Source organism: Miniopterus schreibersii, assembly GCF_964146895.1.
Source record: "Miniopterus schreibersii genome assembly, chromosome: 6".
Lineage (NCBI taxonomy): Eukaryota > Metazoa > Chordata > Mammalia > Chiroptera > Miniopteridae > Miniopterus > Miniopterus schreibersii.
The window spans coordinates 26,464,080-26,484,498 of NC_138107.1; the positions used below are offsets into that span (position 1 = coordinate 26,464,080).

The 20,419-nt window shown below is 38.8% G+C and overlaps 1 protein-coding gene across 1 annotated transcript in view; it reads right to left on the reverse strand.

Moving 5' to 3' along the window:
• Window positions 1-20,419, reverse strand: part of EYS (eyes shut homolog) — a gene marked incomplete at both ends in the record, with an annotated part of 1,105,706 nt that overhangs the window by 143,823 nt on the left and 941,464 nt on the right. Inside the window, 2 exon segments of the mRNA XM_081140616.1 lie at window positions 12,222-12,439; window positions 19,647-19,755. Of these exon segments, the coding sequence (XP_080996742.1) occupies window positions 12,222-12,439; window positions 19,647-19,755 (327 nt within the window).

The window sequence follows — 20,419 nt, forward strand, 5'->3', positions numbered from 1 at the left end:
CATCATTTTAAGATAAAATCACATCAGAACAATGCCACTATATCATTTTTCAAAGCCAAGACAGCACTTGGTAATTGTTAGGTTAACGACAATCGGCAGTGTTAATATCTGAATAGTACTTGCTTGAAGCCACTGTTGTATTTTGATGTCAATCAACAAGAACCAAAGTTATTTCCCAGTGTTTTTCCATCTATTTTTTATACTCTCAAGTCTTTAGCAAGTTTTAACTTTTGGCTCCAAATTGCTTGAAGTTTAGGTAGGCGGGTGGGAACAAATTTTATTTCATTTTCCTAGAATAAAAGGTTAAGCAATTTTCTTAAAATACACAATATGCCAGCAAATGGGCCAGGAACAGAATGGAAGGCTTGGGAACTTTGTGTTCTGCTGAACCAAAAGGATCGGCTTGTTTCCTTCCTAAATTAATTATTTAAATTATTCGTTTTAAGCCTTTTGCAAACCTAAGCCTAGGGATTCTGGATATCTCACATTTTATTCTAGCTTTAACTTTGCTCTGTTTCCATTTTGTTTGTCAAGCTTTTCACACAATTTTAACAGTGGCATGCCTAATTATGTGTAAAAATCATAGTGATTAGCACAATTTACCAAGTCATTTTTTTTTTGGTTGTATGAGTTCAATCTGTAAGTGGTAAACCATGTAGATTTAAAACGAGAATAAATGCTTCTAGTTACAAAACAAATAGGTTTAACATATAACTCCCTACTAAAAATCCCATTAATAAATAGTTTCTGAAGGGAAACAAAATACTCAAAAAAAAAAAAAAAATAGCAGCTTGTATTTTGCTTGTTTGTTCTTTGAAGTAGGGGGAAAAAAACCAAAAAACCCCGTAGCTTTCTACAAGGAAAGGAGAGGAAAGAAAGTTTTCAGGTGGGATTTAAGCCAGAGAGGTCTCTTATGCCCAGAAAGATCAATCAGGGTAAATGAGCTCTCCATGTATTATTACCTAAGGGTAGAGAAAATTGAAGATGAGATTTTTTTCCCTCTACTTGTTTGACCTTGCTGCATAAATATGATGTAAAAAATGTGTGGAATCTGATAGTGGTCCTTTCCATTAGTCAGACCTTGAAACATTTAACTCTTTGAGATTTTGCAAGGAGGAAATAACACAATTTCTTCCATGTTTACTCTAATTGTTCTCATTTAAATATCACTGCATTTGCAATTATGACTTTAATGAAACTGATTTGCAGAGAACCTGAATGCTTTCTGGCCTGTAAAAACAAATGCCCAACCCACGTTGCTGCACTCAAGGATGGCAGTAATAAAAGTGGTTAGAAAATCAATTTAAACTGCATTTGTACTTTACCAAGAACCCTGTGACACTTACATTGGCAAGAGTTATGCTTTCCAAATATGTGATCCACTTTTATAAGCAACTAAAAACCCTGCAGCTTCAGTCACACTCTCCAAGCAAGAATAAATAACTCCACATCAATCCATTTTTACAATAGCTGGCATTTGTAGAATGGGGGAAAGAAATGAGATAAAAAAGACAAACAACAGGGGCTTCTGGTCAAGATGGCCGTGTAGGTAAATGTGGTACCTGCCTCCTCCCATGACCACATCAAAATTACAACTAAACTAGAGAACACCCACTACTCACAACTGCATGAAATCTAGCTGAATGGAAATCCTACAATTAGGGATTTAAAGAAGAAGTCACATGAGACTGGTAGGAGGGATGGAGATGCAGAATGGGCTGGTCCTACACTCATGTGTGGCAGATAAAAACCAGGAGGCTGTCTTAGCTGTGGAGGTCCCCCCTGAAGACTGAGTAGTCCCAATCCCACACCAGGCCCCCCAGTGTGGTTCCAGTGCCAGGAAGACAAGTCCCCATAACTCTGGCTATAAAAGCCAGCAGGGATTGTGGCCGAGTGAGACAAGGCCTGCTGGAGTCCCAGGGAGTTCCTCTTAAAGGGCCCCCAACAGACTTACTCGGACTCACTCCTTCTGAGCTCTAGCACTAGCGCAGCAGCTGGAAAGGTACCAGAGACACACAGGGAGAAACTGAATTGCCTGGCATCAGGGAGAGAGCTGGAGGGGCATCTTTCTCCCACAAAGAAGTGCAGGCAGAGGCAATTGCCCCTTTTCTGAGCCCCCCTCCCGCTACAGAACCATAACTGAGACTCCATCAACCTGGCTCCCACAATTTGCCCCTCCCTGGTGATTCCCTGAGACTCTGCCCCACCCGACTTTTGGTATCACCCAAGCTGTTTCCAGTGGCTTTTCCATACAAATGGCCTATCTTGGTCATGCTTCAGACTTTCCTAAAATCTCTCAAACAAGCAGTATGTTGCCTCAGCATACCCTGTACCTGTTGCTAATTGGCTCCAAACCTGGCACTAGCAGTAGCTGGCTTTGGTTCGCAGCTTGGCCTCACCTGGGTACCTCTAAGACCAGCATAAGTAGCAGCCATCTGCAGATCACTTTGTAGCTCATGCTGGGTGGCTCCAGGCAGAGCACAAGCAGTGGCTGACCTTGGCCTGCAATGGCCCCAAAGCCAGCACACCTGGTGGACAGCTTCAGACCATGTTGAAGCACCACTCAACCTCCCCCACAAGTGACACACTCAAGGGGCAGAGCCCTGCTCTGTGGGGTGGACCCCTGAACAGCTGATCCTCCATGGAGGTGGGCGGTCGCAGCCAGTCCTTGCACGCAATCAGCCTGGGGGTGAATTCTTCCCAGTGACATGTCAACAGCAATCAAGGTTCAACTACAATAGGAGGGTGTACACAGTCCACACGGGGGGGGGGGGGGAGGGGGAGTGCACCTGGAGAGCCCAGCTTAGGTAATTGGGGAGGCTGTGCTACTGGGCCCTACAGAACACCTACTGCATAAGGCCACTCTACCAAGCCCAGGAGATGTAGCAGCTCTACCTAATTCATAGAAACAAACACAGGGAGGCTGCCAAAATGAGAAGACAAAGTATTGCTCTGTGGGGTGGACCCCTGAACAGCTGATCCTCCATGGAGGTCACATCCCAAATGAAAGGCCTGAACAAAACTCCAGAAAAAGAATTAAAATGAAGACAAGCAATCTACTAGATGCAGAGTTCAAAACACTGGTTATAAGAATGCTCAGTGAACCTAGTGAGAACCTCAACAGCATAAAAATGACATGGAAACCTTAGGAAAGAACCAGTCAGAAATGAAGGCTACACTCACTGAAATGAAGAATAGTTTCCAGGGAATCAAGAGTAGAGTAGACAAAGCTGAGAATCAAAACAGTGATTTGAAATATCAGGAAGCAACAAAACACCCAATCAGAAGAGCAAAAAGAAAAATCTAAAAAATAAGGATAGTTTAAGGGGCCACTGGGACAACTTCAAGTGTAACAAAATTCACATTATTGGGGCGGCTGGTGTTCAGAAATAGTTCATAACTGAGAAATAAAATAAAAGGATTACTTCATGCTGTTCTACTATTATACTACAGCACTGTCCAGTGGGCCTGCTTAAGTATTATAAAATTCTCTAGAAGAATGCATTTTTGACTCATTATTTACTGTTGATTAGGCCCAGTCTGTGAAGTTACAAGATAAACTGCAGATTTTTGTCTGACGAAGATGCGAATGAGCACATACTAGTAGAAAAGAAACCTTCCCAAATTCCATTTTATTCCTTTGTAGGACACTAACCAGTTTTTGTCTCTAACCTAGCAATCTTATTTCAGTATCCATTCAGTTCCTACATATGCGCAGTCTCTTGAGTTCTCTTGGAATCAGCTTTACCATCATGCTGGGTCCTTCTTTAATGAGATAAATAAATCTTTGGCATGTGTTCATTATACACTTGTATAAGTCAGATTTATAATTTGTTGAAAATTAACCTATGACACTTTGCTTGAGTTATCTTGCCAGGACCCTAAGAAGATAGCCAATTGGCCAGAGGTGAGTGTAGATTTTGTGGGACCCAAAGCTTATATAACCTTTGGTCCCTTTATAACAAAAAGGATTCAAAAGTACATATACAAAAGGTGTTTAAAAGGTAATATTAATTTAGAATGAGAAAAGGAATCCCAGTGAATTACAAGGAAACTTGGAGATTGGGTGTCTTTCTCTGAAATCTCTTTAGGCTCTTCACAGGAAATGCTTACCTGGATATGCTTCATTACTGCAACCTGGTTTCCCTCCTGAAGAGAGTTTTAAGAACCTACTGCGATTTCAAGCAAGTTCCAGATTTCAGAAAACGAAAAAAGGGGGCCGCTGAAGCTTCATTAGCTTCAGAGTAAACCAGCTGTGCTACTGGGTGAGGGGACTCAGGCTGGAATTTGTGAAGTAAATGGCCGAAGGAAATGAGAGAAAACTCCCCATCAGACAACTGGGCCACGGAGTAATAATCCCTGTGCAGGGCTTGGTGAAGACTCGCACACTCCTGTGTCAAGCGATCCACCACTAAGCTTGCGTTACAGGAGAGCGCATATGGAATCATTATGACACCAGTTAAGAAGAACACCTTTTTCAATCAAATTCCTCCTGCCCCAGGATAACTCTAAATCTGGAGAAACCAGAAGCAGAAGAAGGGTGGAGAACATATCATTTTCCTTCCCCACTCAAGTTCTTGAACTGAGCGTCTATCCAACCAAGTAAAGGATTGGTGACCACTAAACTGGATATGAGAGAGAAGTTTTAACTGGAGTAGGCTGAACCAGTTGCTTTTAATAATATGTGGACACAAATAGAAGCCTCTGAAACCTGCATGACATTCTGCTAAGGGAAAGTAAAGAGAGACCCTACAATGCTTGCCATCAGTGACAGCAGAAAAGTAAAACTTTTTATACTTGCACCCCATAAAGTTTAAACTGCTTTTAATGAATGAAACCCATGACAAATGCCTTGTATGCCCACTTGATTAACACGAGAGAAAAGGGGAAACCACATAGGCTTCTAAGTTTTTACTTGAAACCTCGTTGGATATGTTCTCTTTCTCTCTTGTTTCTAGCAGTAGGGGCTGCCTACAGTCAAAAGGTTTGGACGCTTGGCAGACTTTTACAGCTGAGAATAAGCTAACTAAATACAAATTAGCCTTCTAGAACAAGAGACATTTACATCCTGAGTACAATTTCAAGGATGTTGACTGCAGACAGAAAGTGTAGCAGCTACAGAAAAGGTTAAATATTTGAAGATGTTATTAGTCTATATGTGGTGGTGAGAAACTGATCTGAAATAGGCTCTTTTTGCCCTGGGCACTTAGAAGACTAAGGTAGACTGCTGAGCTAGATTGGGGTAATCTGGCCTAGATACAAAGAACTGAAAGATCTCAGCAGGTGATGCCTAACTACATGCCACCGTGAAATGACAATGAAGGCAAGGGAACATTTTGTAGGGGGTTGCCACTCATACAGTACAGATGGAAAAGCTAAGACACAATACCCTAATTCTTTGTACTCTGTAATAATTGTTACTATTGCAATTTCAAATTCAACTATGGCTCCTAACTCATTTTGAAGTGCTGAATTATTCGAAAACTAAATACCTCAAAAATCATGAAAAACAACTTATTTTATCAATGTCAAAAAAGATGTCTATAAAATTAGATAATAGGGAAAAATGCATTGAAAGAAAAGAATGAAGGAAATTAACTTTTAATTCTATTTAGAAACTCAAAATAATGAAAGTTCCCTAATGTTAACAAATACATACTTTTTTTTTTTTTTTGAGATTGCTAGTTACAGTTAATTTTATGTGTCAACTTGACTAGGCCACAGGATGGCCAGATAGCTGCTTAAACATCATTTCTGGATGTATCTGTGAGTGTGTTTCCAGAAGAAACTAGTATTTGAATTGGTAGGCTTAGTAAAGCAGATGGCCCTTCCCGATGTGGGTGGGCCTCATCCAATCCCTTGTGGATCTGAAGAGATGAAAAAGTGGAGCAAAGTTGAATTTGCTCTCTGCCTGACTGCTGAGCTGTGATCTCAGTCTTCTCTTTCTGTTAATGCTCTTGATTCTCAGGCCTTCAGATTCAGACTGAAACCTATACTACAGTCTTGCCTGGGTCTCCAGCTTGCAGATGGCAGATTGTGGAACTTCTCAGTCCCTGTATTTGTGTGAGCCAATACCTTATAATCTCTCTCTCCTCTCTATCATCTATCTATCTATCTATCTATCTATCTATCTATCTATCATCTATCTATCTATCTATCTATCTATCTATCTATCTATCTATCTATCATCTATCTATCATCTATCTATCATCTATCTATCTATCTATCTATCTATCTATCTATCTATCTATCTATCATCTATCTATCTATCGATATCATCTATCTATCTATCATCTATCTATCTATCATCTATCTATCTATCTATCTATCATCTATCTATCTATCTATCTATCTATCTATCTATCTATCTATCTATCTATCTATCATCTATCTATCTGTCTGTCTGTCTGTCTGTCTGTCTGTCTGTCTATCTATCTATCTATCATCATCTATCTATCTATCATCTATCAATCATCTATCTATCTATATCTACCATCTATCTATCTACCTATCATCTATCTATCTATCTATCTATCTATCTATCTATCTATCTATCTATCATCTATCTATCTATCTATCATCATCATCTATCATCTATCTTCTGTATCTATCATCTATCAATCATCATCTAGCTAGCTAGCTACATTGCTTAATAGGGAAAGTTTATTTTATTTTTATTTTTTATAAATATATCTTTATTGATTTCAGAGAGAGGAAAGGAGAGGGAGAGGGAGAGATAGAAACATCAGTGATGAGAGTGTCATTGATCAGCTGCAGCCCGCAACCTGGGCATATGCCCTAACCAGGAATCGAATCCCGGTCGCCTGGATCCTAGGTTGACGCTCAACCGATGAGCCACGCCTGGCTGGGCAATAGGGAAAATTTAAATTGATTTGGATTTTCTTGGTCAGTTGACCAAATAAAACTATTTTATCCATCTGTTGCCCCAATACAGTAGTCTGCAAACTATGGTCCTTAAGCCAAATCCTGCCAATCAACTATTTTTGTAAATAGAGGTGGAACAGACATGTCCATTCATTTTCATATCTTTAATGGCTGCTTGGGTGTTAAAATAGCAGAGTTGAGCCCAGCAGGCGTCGCTCAGTGGCTGAGCATCAACCTATGATTCAGGAGATCACGGTTCGATTCCCAGTCAGGGCACATGCCCAGCTTGCGGGATCGATCCCCAGTAGGGGCCGTGCAGGAGGCAGCTAATCAATGACTCTCTGGTGTTTCTATCTCTCCCTTCCTCTCTCTGAAATCAATAAAGACATATTAAAAAAAAAGAATTGCAGAGTTGAATAGTTGAGATACAAAGTCTAAAATATTTGTTATCTAACCCTTTACAAAAATAGTTTGCTAAGCCACGCCCCAGTACATGGAGAATAGAATCGGTTAGTGATAAAGCAAAGCTACAAGAACAATTAGAGGCATAGAAAGCACATTCATTCAGATGTGGAATTATTGACTTTCAATGCATGATATAATACATTAATACACACCTAATTCCTGTTAAAACGAAGACTAAGTCTAAAATTCATGTCTGAATAATTATTGACTATAATATCAGTGACATAAGTTTTCAGAGCAGTGGTTGTATAGGGTATATTCCCAAACCTGATGCTCCTTTTTAATTATTGTTTAACTTATTTTAAAACATCTGGCACAGAAAGGAGAAAGTGATTTAAATATTATCTGTTTAATTTCCTAACCTTCTGATGCCCTTTTGCAAACAGCTTGTTTGAAGCCCATAGAGATTAGGCTACTCAGAATAACCCTTCTGTGTCACTTTTCGAAACTGAATTTCAGTACATGCTGTTTGGATTTCTCTGAAATAAGCAACCACAGGGGTTTGAAAATTCTAGCACAGATTTATAACAAAATGAAAAAAGATTGGATACTGTCCAGAAATGTGTGATGGCACTCAAAGCAGAATGACATTTATTGAAGCAATACTTCCCCTTAATACTGTCCCACATGAAATTTGTCTTCTTGTAAGCAGATTACCTTCATAGACAATGTAGGGACAGTACTTAATAACAGTGAATTATATCAACCAAGCTACTAAAATTAGTAATGATTTTGTTTATAAATAGCTGTGTAACTGTATTTTATTTTGTGAACCCTAAAGTGGAACTCTGTATACTGAACTTCTGCTAACTTATCACCTTACTCTTGTTTAGAGCATGCTTTTAAAAAAATTTTTTATTAAAGATTATTTCTTAAGCCACTATTATTCTTTACATGTTGGGGAGAGTAAACATGCATTCCCAGGAGATATGGATTCGAATGTTCAAGAGTGTGTGTGTGTGTAGACTGAAAAATTTCTGCCTCTCTTAAGGTTCTTATATACCTCATTAGGAGGCATTCCCCAAACTTTTGATGAAAGTCTGTGGACTAGAACAATGAAACTGTGATGAGAAATTATATTTGCATTTTCAAGTAAAAGTATCATGCACACCTGCTTGATAAGATATTAGTGGCTTTATAACTTGAGACAGGAAATCAGAGAGGTAAAAGACCTTTTTCATATCTTTGTAATAATGACTTTTATTCTGAACAAAGATGGTCTATTATTTTGAAAACAAAATAATGAAACTGTAGACATAAAAAGAATTCCATCAGGTCACTTTGTCCATTCCCTTTGGATGCAGGAAGGCTGAATATTAATATATCTCATTTAAATTGCTCTGCTATTTTGAAATCTGTTTTGCATCCAAACTTCCCTTTGGGAAAATAGGAAAAGAGAGTCGAGGAGATTAGAAGTCTGCCTGTCTTGGCTCGGAAGTGAGATGGCATCAACAAATGCAAAGGTTGAGCAGGGTAGGAAGGGAGTCTGGGAGATTTTGGACAGATCCATTTTATGATGTGGCAGCGTAGAGAGGAAAATAACCATTGGCTTTGGCCAACAATATAGATGTCAAGTGAGTTGCCAAATGCATTAAGTCAGTTCAGATCCATTTGTCAAAGTCAGGATGGGGCTCAGTAGCACAAAGTTTCTCTAGGTTTCCCTGGTTGGAAAACTTTAGACCACTCACTGTAGTCCAAGTGTGGGTACGTGTCTGCTGGGGGCAGGATGTTGGTCATGGTGGTGGTTCTTTGTGACCTACTTCTTAGGTCTGAGGTTGCTAATGGACTCACTAGGAATTCTCTGTCAGAACATATCTGGTTTTCCTTTTGGGTTACTGCACAGATTGCTGGAGTGTTCTCTGTCTGGTCGGGTATTAGTGTTTTACACAGGCCGGGGAAGAGTGACAGATAGCACTTTCTTCCCTATGGTCCCATGGCTGTCTGTGCTCTTGTATTGAACTTTTGATCCCATTCATGACGGCTCCACCCTCATGACCTAATTACCTCCCAAAAGCCCCACCTCCAAAATTCATCACATCAGAGAGTAGGGTTTCAATGTATGAATTTGGGGGGGTGGGCACAAACATTCAGTCCAGAGCATCTACCTCAGATGGCCTGCTACTTCTTTTCTACTTCTTTTTAATTGCTCTACTACTCACTCTGTTCCCTTCCTACAAAATGTCAATGTAATTTTTCTAAAAATGTTTCCTCGCTCTGTCTCCCCTTCCCTCTTCTTTCCTCCCCACCCCTCTTCTCTCCCCCTCCTCTCCTCTCTTCTCTTTCTTTTAGCTTCCTTTCAGTAATTACATGGCTCAATCTTAAGCTGTACATAGTTGACACCAAATCTAAGTGTTTTTCCTGACCATTGTTAACATTTGGATATTTCCATTTGGATGGTCATCTGACTCTTGACAACAAAAAGGCCAAACTGAGCTCATTCTCCTCCCTCTTCTTTCTGCAATTATTTTAGCATTCTGGTTACCAGATTCAAAACCAAATTATCATTCTTTACATCTTCCCTTGGATCCTTGCCTTTGATGAATTTTTTAATTCTCCTGTTAGGATCCTTCTGGAACGCCTATTTTTGTTGCTGCTATACCGGAACTGGCCAACTCCAGCATACTGTGGTTTTGGCGTGCACGGGACGTGCTGGAATGGAAGTCCTAGTTGCAGGGACCAGCATGTCCTGTGTGCAGTCATGCAAGGGGTAATTTATGGGAGTTAAGCACTGGCAATAAAGATAGAAATCATGTTGTTCATAGGATCTGAAGAAGAGTTTTATTTGTTGGATACATAGCTGGCAAGTGGCCACCCTCAACTCCTCGTTGGTTGTTGGCTGGAGGCCTTGTCACGTGGACCTTCCCCAAATTGCTACATCTTTATCAGAATCAGCAAGAGAGAGCATCCTTCCAAGATGCAGCTCACAATCCTATGTAACCTAATCATGGAAGTCACATCCCATCAGCCTATTCTATTGGTTATTCTGTTGACTAAAAGTAAGTCACCAGTCCCATCCACATTGAAGTTAGAGGGGATCATGTGAAGGCTGGAACACCAGGAGAGGGGGTGATGGGGGCTATGAGAGAGTCTGCTGATCACACATAGGTAGGAAACACAATTCTTGTCACTTCTATAATTCCATCAATGCAAAAGCATCGATCCCATCATTGACAATATTTATTTAGGTTAAATGACAAATATTTCAGATATTAGAAAGCCAGTAGGAGAAGATTTTTCCCTGTTTCTTCACTTAATTAAGCAAAAATGCAAGCTTTTCTGCGGGGTTCTGAAGGTTGTCTTGTGGATAATATTACATTATTGTTTTTAAAAATAATTGATATTAATGAGTTAATTATAAAATAGAATAGTTATTAACTAAAGCCCTGATTTTGTTTTCTTCAGAAAAGTGACTGTTGCCAAGGAAGTTATCCTAACTCTTATCTTCAAAATGCACTCTCTTTTAAAGTCCTTTAAAACTTTATCTATTTTCCCCATATGAAATAGGTCTATATTGCTCTTGTTATTTTACAAATGTGTAAATCAAGTCACAGTTAATCAGGAGCAAAGGTTTTAGACACCCTAAGAGCTGATCTCTTCCTTTTTTACTAAACCTTCAAATTTATTACAGTCAGGCTGGGATTATCTGGTAAATATATCACCTTGAATTTATCAGACCCGTCCATTCCTCTGTTCCTTGTCTTTGCCATTTGGTTGTCTGTCTGTCTATCTGTCTCTCCCCTCGCTTTCTAATCCAGTGATTATTTTCAGAGCCCATCTCTGCCTATCATTTCCCATCTTACTATTTTATTTTTTTAAAAACATATTTTTATTGATTTTAGAAAGAGAGAGAGAAAGGGATAGAGAGATTTCTGAAACATCGATGTGAGAGAGAAACATCAATTGGCTGCTTCCTGCACACCCCCTACTGGGTATTGAGCCCCAAACCGGGCATGTGCTCCGAAGGGGAATTGAACCAGTGACCTCTTGGTTCATGGGTCGACTCTCAACCATGGAGCAACACCGGCCGGGCCCTATCCTACTTTTTAAAATAGAATTTTTCTCTTTCCTACACTATGCATAGAGGTGTTTACTTTTATGAAGTCATTAATGACTTGATAGCTTCCCCCCTTAGAATCACTGAAGTGAATTAAGATATATCCTGTGAGATTTGGTCAGCTTTTCCTTGACTTGCATTATTATAATCTGTACATGTGTCTGCTTCCACTCTGTCATTATTGACGGCCCTGAAATAAAGACTTCTCAGAGGATTGAAGAAATTTGGGATTATGTTCTACACTATCCCAATGAGACTCCCTCAGGGCTGAGTCACTTAAGACATTTTAGTGGAGCAGAAAGTAATTTTAATTAAGATCTTAAGCTTATAAACATGATGACTCTTTACTTGAAGGAGGAAACATATACATGGGATTGCAAATAAAAAGAAGAAATAGATATAGGTACTTTTTCTCCACCTCTAATTTTAGAGATGTAAGTAGAAGCAAAAACAAATACAATAAAAATTAATACATCAAACCCATTAGCAATGATTAATAATCTCCCATTCATATTTTTAAAAAGCATAACACCTTAGTAAACTTACATGTGGATCCAATTAAAATGGTCAAAATCAGGTCCAGTTACCTAGTTATTTCCAGAGGTCAGGGATTTCTTGCCACTGGAGCCATGATATAAAAATTTCTCTGAGCAAACAAGTATCTACCAGATGTGCGCATCACCTAGGTGATGCATACAAAACCTTGGATGTTCTAGACCTTTCTTTCTGTCACCCAGATGACAATGATGCTGGTTTTGTAGTTTTAAGAATTTGGAATCATGAAATATAGGTTGGAGATCAGGGGGCTAATACTAACCTGACACAGGTGCCATTGCTGTGGCATTGATGAGCACACCAAGGGACATGGCAGTTCTCAATGTTCTTTCCACGTAGTGCTTCATCAACAATGAGGAATTCTTTGTTGTTTACTTGAAGCTCTCCAATGCAGCCCTTGAACCCATAAATATGGCCTGCATTCTTAGGAATCTTAACATTTTCAGGAATATGGCCAAGGAACATTGATTCCATATGTACCTGTAGGAAAAATAACAATTAAAACCCCCCCTTCTTATAAAGTGTTAAATCATAGTAGAAAAGCCTACGATATTTTGTTCTGTAATTGAATATTCTTCTGTGTTAAACAGGTTTCCATTCTTGGCTAGTTTTGTCAACCCTACGGGGAGGTAAGATAAGTTACTTTAGAAAAGGGACTTTATTTAATATTTCTTTTGTATCTCTCACAGTAGCTAATAAAATTTAGTACAAAATTGGGCATTTGACAAAACTTGCTGATTGATTATTTGAAATGTATTTTGGAACTCAAGGGTTTGCATTTCAATGTGAACATTACCAAATAATAACTGATAAAGAAAATGAAACCGTGTTATTTAATTATTGTCAGAGATTGAATTGTGCTACCCAACCCCTCCTTCATATGTGGAAGTCCTGACCTCCAGTACCTCAGAATGTGACCTTATTTTGAAATAGAGCTTATACTCATGGACTAAAATGATGATAAAATCATTTGCATGATATAAATTGCTACTTAATCTCTCCTTTCTAACCCCTCAGCAGCACAAATAAATTGCATCTTTATCGTTTAGATGTACATAAATGCGGCTCTTCTCAACAGGAGTCTATGAGCTACCGTTGAAGTCTGGATGAACTGGTAATGAGGCTGTGCCCTTCAGGGCTGTTACGCGTATGACAGGTCCGTGCAGCCGCATTGGTGCGGTTTATGTCTCTGATGCGCTTACGATCCCCAAACTCACTCACTCGGGCCAAGCTGATGCCAGGAAGTATTTAATTTGGTATTACAGATACATTTAAATGGAAAACTGTCATTGTAAGAATTCAAAAACGAGAGCCAAATAATTAAGCTATGACTCTGGTAGGAGGAGAGGATCAGAGATGCCCAGTTAATATTTATACCACTATTTTTTGGTTTAATGCAAATGTGCTTTTAGAGAACAGAAGCATGTGCAATCCTAGGAACATCAAAGCATCTCCATGACACGTAACAGATCAAACTAATTCTATTAATTGAGCTTTTATTCTTTTCTGGTGACTCAGGCTCTGCTCCTAGGAGCATTCCTTATTTTTTTCCCTAAGCACTTCATATAGGTCTGTTACATACAACCCCCCAGAGGATGAGTACCGTTGGGTATAGCGGGGTGGAAGTTTCAAGGTGTATTAACAGAGCCCTCATGCAGCACATGGGTGCGTCTATTTGTTTTCATGTTCTTTTTTATATGCTACGTCCATTTATATCAATTACTCTAACAAACTATTAGCAGAGCTCTTTTATCACCTAAGATAAGTGACTCACTGCTAATGCAATCTGGGATCTATCCTGAACCTGCAGACTCAGCGAACCACGGCTGCGACCTTCCTCTCACTGAGGATCTCTGACATCTTTGCGTATTGATCACACACCTGGAGCAGCAAACCTCTCACTGCTTTGACAAGTGTGCTGTTTTAGCACAAAACTGATAGAAGATGAGAGAATATTCCCCTCTAATGTCAGCAGTAGGCAGATCAGAGGGAAAGGCTATAGAGCTACCTATGATGTATTAGACCATTAAAAAACACCCAAACAATGGGAATAAATGGCTCTTGTATTTCTTCTGATCTGAGTCTCAAACTTACTCGGAGCCCTGAAATGTCCAAAAAAACCCAGCTGTCGTTGACTGCACATAGATAACCATTAAAATGGTTGACTTCCTCTATCCCCAGACTCTCAATTATCTAAGAGCTGCCTATTGTGTGTACAATCATTCCTAAGAAGACAGGTCTTTAAAATAAGTCTTTTCTAATAACTTCTTGTGAATCAGACTATGGAGAATAGAGTCTGACATCAAGATATGATCTTACAAGCTAAAACCACAGAGAACAGACATGGACAATCAAGGAGGAATCATCAAGATAATGAAAAATATAAATGGTGACTGAGGGGAAAGGACTCCATGTCTGACAAGAATGAATGAGCATTCCCTTTCCTCTCAGAGTTTCTCTTTAAAGCAAGAATATTGTGTTCTTTTATAATATGTGGGAATAAAATGAGAACATAAGCAAAAGGGAATAAACTTTTAAAAAACTGGAGTGAGGGGAAGATGGGTAAGAAGTTGCTTTATCTCTTTTCTGTTTTATCTTCATTTAAATTTAGATATTGGGGTACTACATACATTTCTGTTATGATATCTCAATCCAATGTTCACTTTTGTTTTACATTCTCAAGTCTGTCTGAAGTTAAATAACTTCTGTGTTAATGAAATATAGGAAGGTAACTGCAAATGTATTTTTTGGTTAAGATGAACTATCAGAGTATACTTGTCTTTATCCAAGAATATAAACTGAAACGAACTGACTTCTATTTAGTGTTATTGCAGATTTTTGTTTTTAATATCATCTGAATTGCATGTAGACAAATTCAAAACCAGAGACATGGAGTCTTGGAATAAAGGTAGATAAGAGATATTGGGTAAAGTGTTTGGAAAGAAGATTTACTTAAAAATAACTTTTCACATGTGATTTAAGCCTTAAATTCTTTAAGACTGCTTATAGATATTAAATGAAAGGGAATTAAGAGGCAGAAGCAGTATTTATCCAAACCCTCCATCCCTTTGCTGTTAGTCTCTTCTCTCCCCCAATAACATGGTAATCTGTGAGTTTGCAGTCTCTTTTATATTAATTTATACCCTCTTTTAATCTGAGCCTCCACCCCTCTTCATTTTGGGATTATCTGAGTCTGTAGCAGCACCTTGCATGTAGGAGGCTTAATACAAGTTTGTATACAATGACCTGATTCATGAAACTCAATTCTGCCTTTCTTCAGTATCCTACTTGGCTTTCAGGTCTCTTCTCATGCTTTGAGTTGACTTAGAAACTTGCTAGTTTGTCAGATTCAGCATTTGGAGGGGTCTTCACTGAAAATCATCCAAGAAGGAGTATTAATATGGTTTTAACACTAATATATCCCCATATGTATATATAGCACAGGGCAGTGCTTATATGGAAGTTCTTGAGTTACATATGAGATTAATATCAAGGAGCTCACACAAAGGATTACTTTTTAATTTGAAAAATATCGGTGAAACCCTCACTGGTCCCATACTTCACAGTTAATCTTTGATCCTTAAGGCTTTTCAGGCTAGAGAACATTTTCAAAATAATATCTTCTCACCTTGTTGAAGGAATAACTGAACTTTAGTAATCAATAAATGGAGTTGCTATCCTGTGAGCACATGGATATAGGGAAGTAGAGACAGAAAAGGAGGGTGTGAGATTATTCTTGTCTATAAGGAAGTTACATGTAACCTGGGCAAATAAATCATAAAGAAATTAAATAGTCAGAAAAGAGCAGCTTTCTGGTCAGTAAGATGGCAGAATAAGAAGCTCCAGATATTCCTTCCTTCCCTCGTGGAGACACTGATTCAACAATACACAGAGTCTCCTTGTGAGATGTGTAGATTCAGCTGAGAAGCACTTATACCCTAAGCGACTGTGAAACCAGCTGTACTGAGGCCAGTAAGGACATATGTGGGACTCACTCACCATAGACCTCCTCTAGGCTTATTGGGGGCATGACTGAGAGAAAACTCCCAGTTTCCAGCTTCTCTTTGGGGGAAATAGAAAACTAAGACATATATCCTATGTGTAGGCTTTTCAGGATGCTGCCTAAGGGATTAATTGCTATCTATCTGAATCTAAGTGCTGACAGGAAAGGCTGCCAGGTTGGGGTCACCGAGAACAAAGATGACCATCATGTATTCACTTTGAATAGTCCCTCCTCCACCTCAGTGGGAGAGAGTAGGTGAAAACCCCCAACTCCTGACTTCTCCCCGGGGATGGAAAGAGCTGGAATGTGTATCCAAAATTACATCTTTTCAAAGGCTACCTGAAGAATGGGTTTCTGTATCCCCTGTCATGGAGCACTGACAGAACCTAGAATACTCTAGATGCCTGGGTATTACTAAAAACAAAAGGGAGCTAGATGGTGTCCTGCTTCCCCAGAGAATCTGTGACACAGCAGAGACTGATTCTGCTCAGTGGCCTCTTCCTGGGGCTGAGGTGGGTGTGGGTAGAGAAGAGTGGAACATGCTTCTAACATTTTGGATTTTCAGGGGCCTTCCTGAGAGACTAGTTTCTATTTTGCTTCATCTGGAGCTCTGATGAGACCTAACATCGTCTAGAAACTTGGAGGCTGCTGAGAACAAAAGAAAACTGGGCTGCTTGTGGCAGTTCTAGAGAACCTGCAGTACTGTATACAGACAGCAGAGGGAGCAAAAGATTACAGGCACATCCAAAAAGGACATTGGTAAATGTGTGTAATACAGGATTTACACACAGAAGTCTAGAGAAAACACATCCATAGTAAAGGCTTAAGAGGGTCCCAGGATCTCTAGCTGGGCTATTTGGTGTTGGTCCTTTCTGATACTAAGCCATTCCATAAACACTGGGAGAGATGGCTGTTTTTTCAGATGGGGGATCCCATCACAAAGTGACAAGGCACAAGAAGAAACAGGAACAAAACAAATCTCCAGAAACCAACCCCAAATAAATGGAGATGTATGAATGACCTGACAAGTTAAAAATAACTGTTATAAAGTTGCTCAATGAGCTCAAGAAAATGAATCATGAAGAAAATGAGAATATCAATAAAGAGAAAATATAATAAAAAAATCAAACAGAAATTTTAGAGCTGAAGATACAAAACTCAATTAAAAAATTCATGAGAGGAGTTCAACAGAAGACTTGATCAAGCAGAAAAAAGAAGCAGCAGACTTGAAGACAGGCCAAGTTATAGTACCCAGTTAATGGAGCAAAAGTAAAAAAAGATTAAAAAGGAGTAAAGAAAGTCTGAGGGCTTTACCAGACATCATCAAATAGACTAATATTTGCATTATTGGAGCCCCAGAAGGAGAAGAGAGAGACAGGGGCAGAATGTTTATTTGATGACATAACTTTTCAAATCTGGGAACCCAGAGGACTAGAACAATAATGAACTCAAAGAGGCTTACACCAAGACGCATTATAATCTACTTAAAAATCTCTTACTATATTATAATGAGCAGGGTTAGAACCTGTTTTTAGTAGTTTGTATTACATTTCATGACTTTTAAAATTAAGTGACTTCAGCTCACAAGATCCTCAGCACTTACACCGTTATTCCACAAATTTCCACCATCTTCTCATTGTAATAAAAGAGGAAAAGGGGGTAGTAAAAGGTGTACTCAGAACAAACAACTGGAGGCTGGCTCCAGGAGTCTATTATATACCATACCTCCAGGACTGGGGTCTAGTCTGTGAGAATTCACGACAGACAGCCTCCACAAGGGGGACTAACATGAGCCCTGGGCTAACCACTCTAGATGGCAGCAGTGATTCACTCAGACTTCAGAGCACTTGATTTGCGATGAACACAAGGAGGCAGAATGTTGTAAAAAAACTTTAGAGAGCCTAAATGCATTGTCTCTTTACCACCCTAAAACTATCCAAATGTTTTTCAATTTAATCATAAATTCTATTCCCATGTGTTGGTCTTTGTGTTTGCATATGTATTACTTGGGGCATTCTGATCGGTGTTTCATTCAGTCAACCTAAAGGGTGAGGAGACCGATTTGTCACAAAGGCTACAGATATAAGACATATTTATCATTTTCAACAATAAAAAGATATTTATCGAGCATTTGTTGAATTCTCTTTATTAAAGATATGATCCATTGATAACTATGTTAGTAGTATATTGTATGTTATTTATAAAAATATGAAGCTTTTAATGTAAAAATGGATGACTATAAGGAATTAATAAATATAAAATCACACTGAATATTCACATTGGATATTAAAAAAAAACTATTAGTGTTTCATGTACAGTGGTACCTCGATTTTCGAATTTAATTTGCTCCCAAAGACCATTCGAGTTCTGAAATGTTCGAAAATGGAGGGATCAACAGCCGACAGCTAGGCCTAAGGATCTTGCCCTCAGCGGAAGCCATGTGGCATGTTCGACTTCCGAGACGTGTTCGAAAACCGAAGCATTCACGTCCAGATTTACGGCGTTCGTAAATTGAAATGTTCGTCAACGGAGACATTCGAAAACCAAGGTACCACTCTATTTTCCATGATTTGAATATTCTATGTCTTGAATCTAAACATTTGGCCATTTTGGGCTCTAGCATGACTTCTTAAACCATGAACACCAATTTTATTCCTACTTAACATTCTGCCTGACAGTTTTGAATCTGGTGCAGCAGATGAGGAACAGCAGAGTGTATTATAAAGGAACAAACAAGGGCCATGGATCAGAAAACCTGGGTGAAGTCTCTATTCCCCTCACTATGAAATTTTGGACATATGACTCATTTTCCTTGGGTTTATGGAAGGGATTATCATTATTGCTTTGGAGGGTTCTTGTGAGGATCAGATGTGACAATATATATGTCCATAATTTGGAAAATGTAATGTGCTTATGCAAATGTTAGATGTTCTCATGCGCCTCCTTTAAATGCCTGCATATACTCGACAGAGACTATGTAGGAAAAAAAAGGAACTAAAATGAAATTTTCAATTCATTAGGGCACTACACACTGCAAGCATTAATGTGTATCAAAATTAGCACTTTGGAGATCTAATTATACAGATTAACTCTCCATGATGATCAAATGAACCAGGAATTCTTTATCTTAAATGTATTGCTGTAAAGTCATACTAAGAAGTGTGGAATCAACCACATCATTAAAAATAAAAGAATTCAGCAAATTGCCTGGTCTCTGGAGGGACACACATCCTCTCTTGTTTCAATTTAGCTTCATCCAATGTTTCTAAGAAAAATATCCTGGCCTACATAAATCTATCCAATGGAGAATGGACTTTTTAACAGCACGGTACAAGCACTACCATGTTCTATAAAAACGTAAGTTTTTAAGCACTGCTTTGTATCTTGCTAATCTTTCCAGATTCTTGAGCTTTTTCTTAAATCAAGCATAATATATTAAATGCCAAGTTTGAGGAGAAAATCAATTTCATGCTAAATTTAATAAAACTTTTATAGTGACAGGCAACATTAAATATATTTAATTATACCTAAAGCATCAGAGATAAATATTCTGCTGTTTTGGTGAGAGCTTTTACAAGGAATTTGTCCAATAAAAATATGATTAACACAACAACTTAAAGATACTTATTTGAAACATTGAGGGAGCATTTAGTAATGTTTGAAACTGGATATAGGCATGCTTACCTGAGAGGCATGGGATATTTTCGTGTCTTTCTTCTGTATTGGAGGTTTTCCATCTGCAGTCATTTCAATCATACAGGCCACCCCAGGGCTGCCAGCAGGCATTGTGAAGCTAGAAATAAAAAAGAAGAGGCCATTAATGTAGGTGCTATTGGCATGAACAGGGTACCTTCACACATGGATGGTAAGTACTTCCTCAGTGAGAGAGCTACTTTCTGGATCACAATAATCCTGAAATATGGCCTCAACCAAGTGTGAACCTTTTAGGTTAGATAAAAGATATATTTCTTTTCTAACACTGCACTGTATTCTCCTTCTCTCCTCCTGTCTTTAAATCAGGGCTTGAAATGTTTTCAGAAAGTGAAACCCCACAAAGCAAAAAAGAACTTTCTGTGTCTAAGTAGGTATTGATAAATTTTGTGTTAAATGTGGTCGACATATGGTCTCACTCATGTAGGACACTGTTGGACAAGTAACATCAACGTTAAATGATGCTAAACTCCCTAGGTAGAAATTTCCCCTCCCTGGCCTACAGGGGAAATAGAAATGGAATAAGAAATGAAAGGCTGCATACCCCTGAGCAGTGAGATTACACTGTGATACAGTTATCAGAACTCAGAAAGCATGCTGCTAATGTACTGGCTGGTACTGCGTTTCAGAGATAAAGGAAAGTATAAGGTTAGGGGAATTTGTAGAATGAATGGCGGAAATGGTTAATACATAATTGAAAATTTATCAGAATTACAGAGTGATGCAATCAGAAAAGTTACATATAT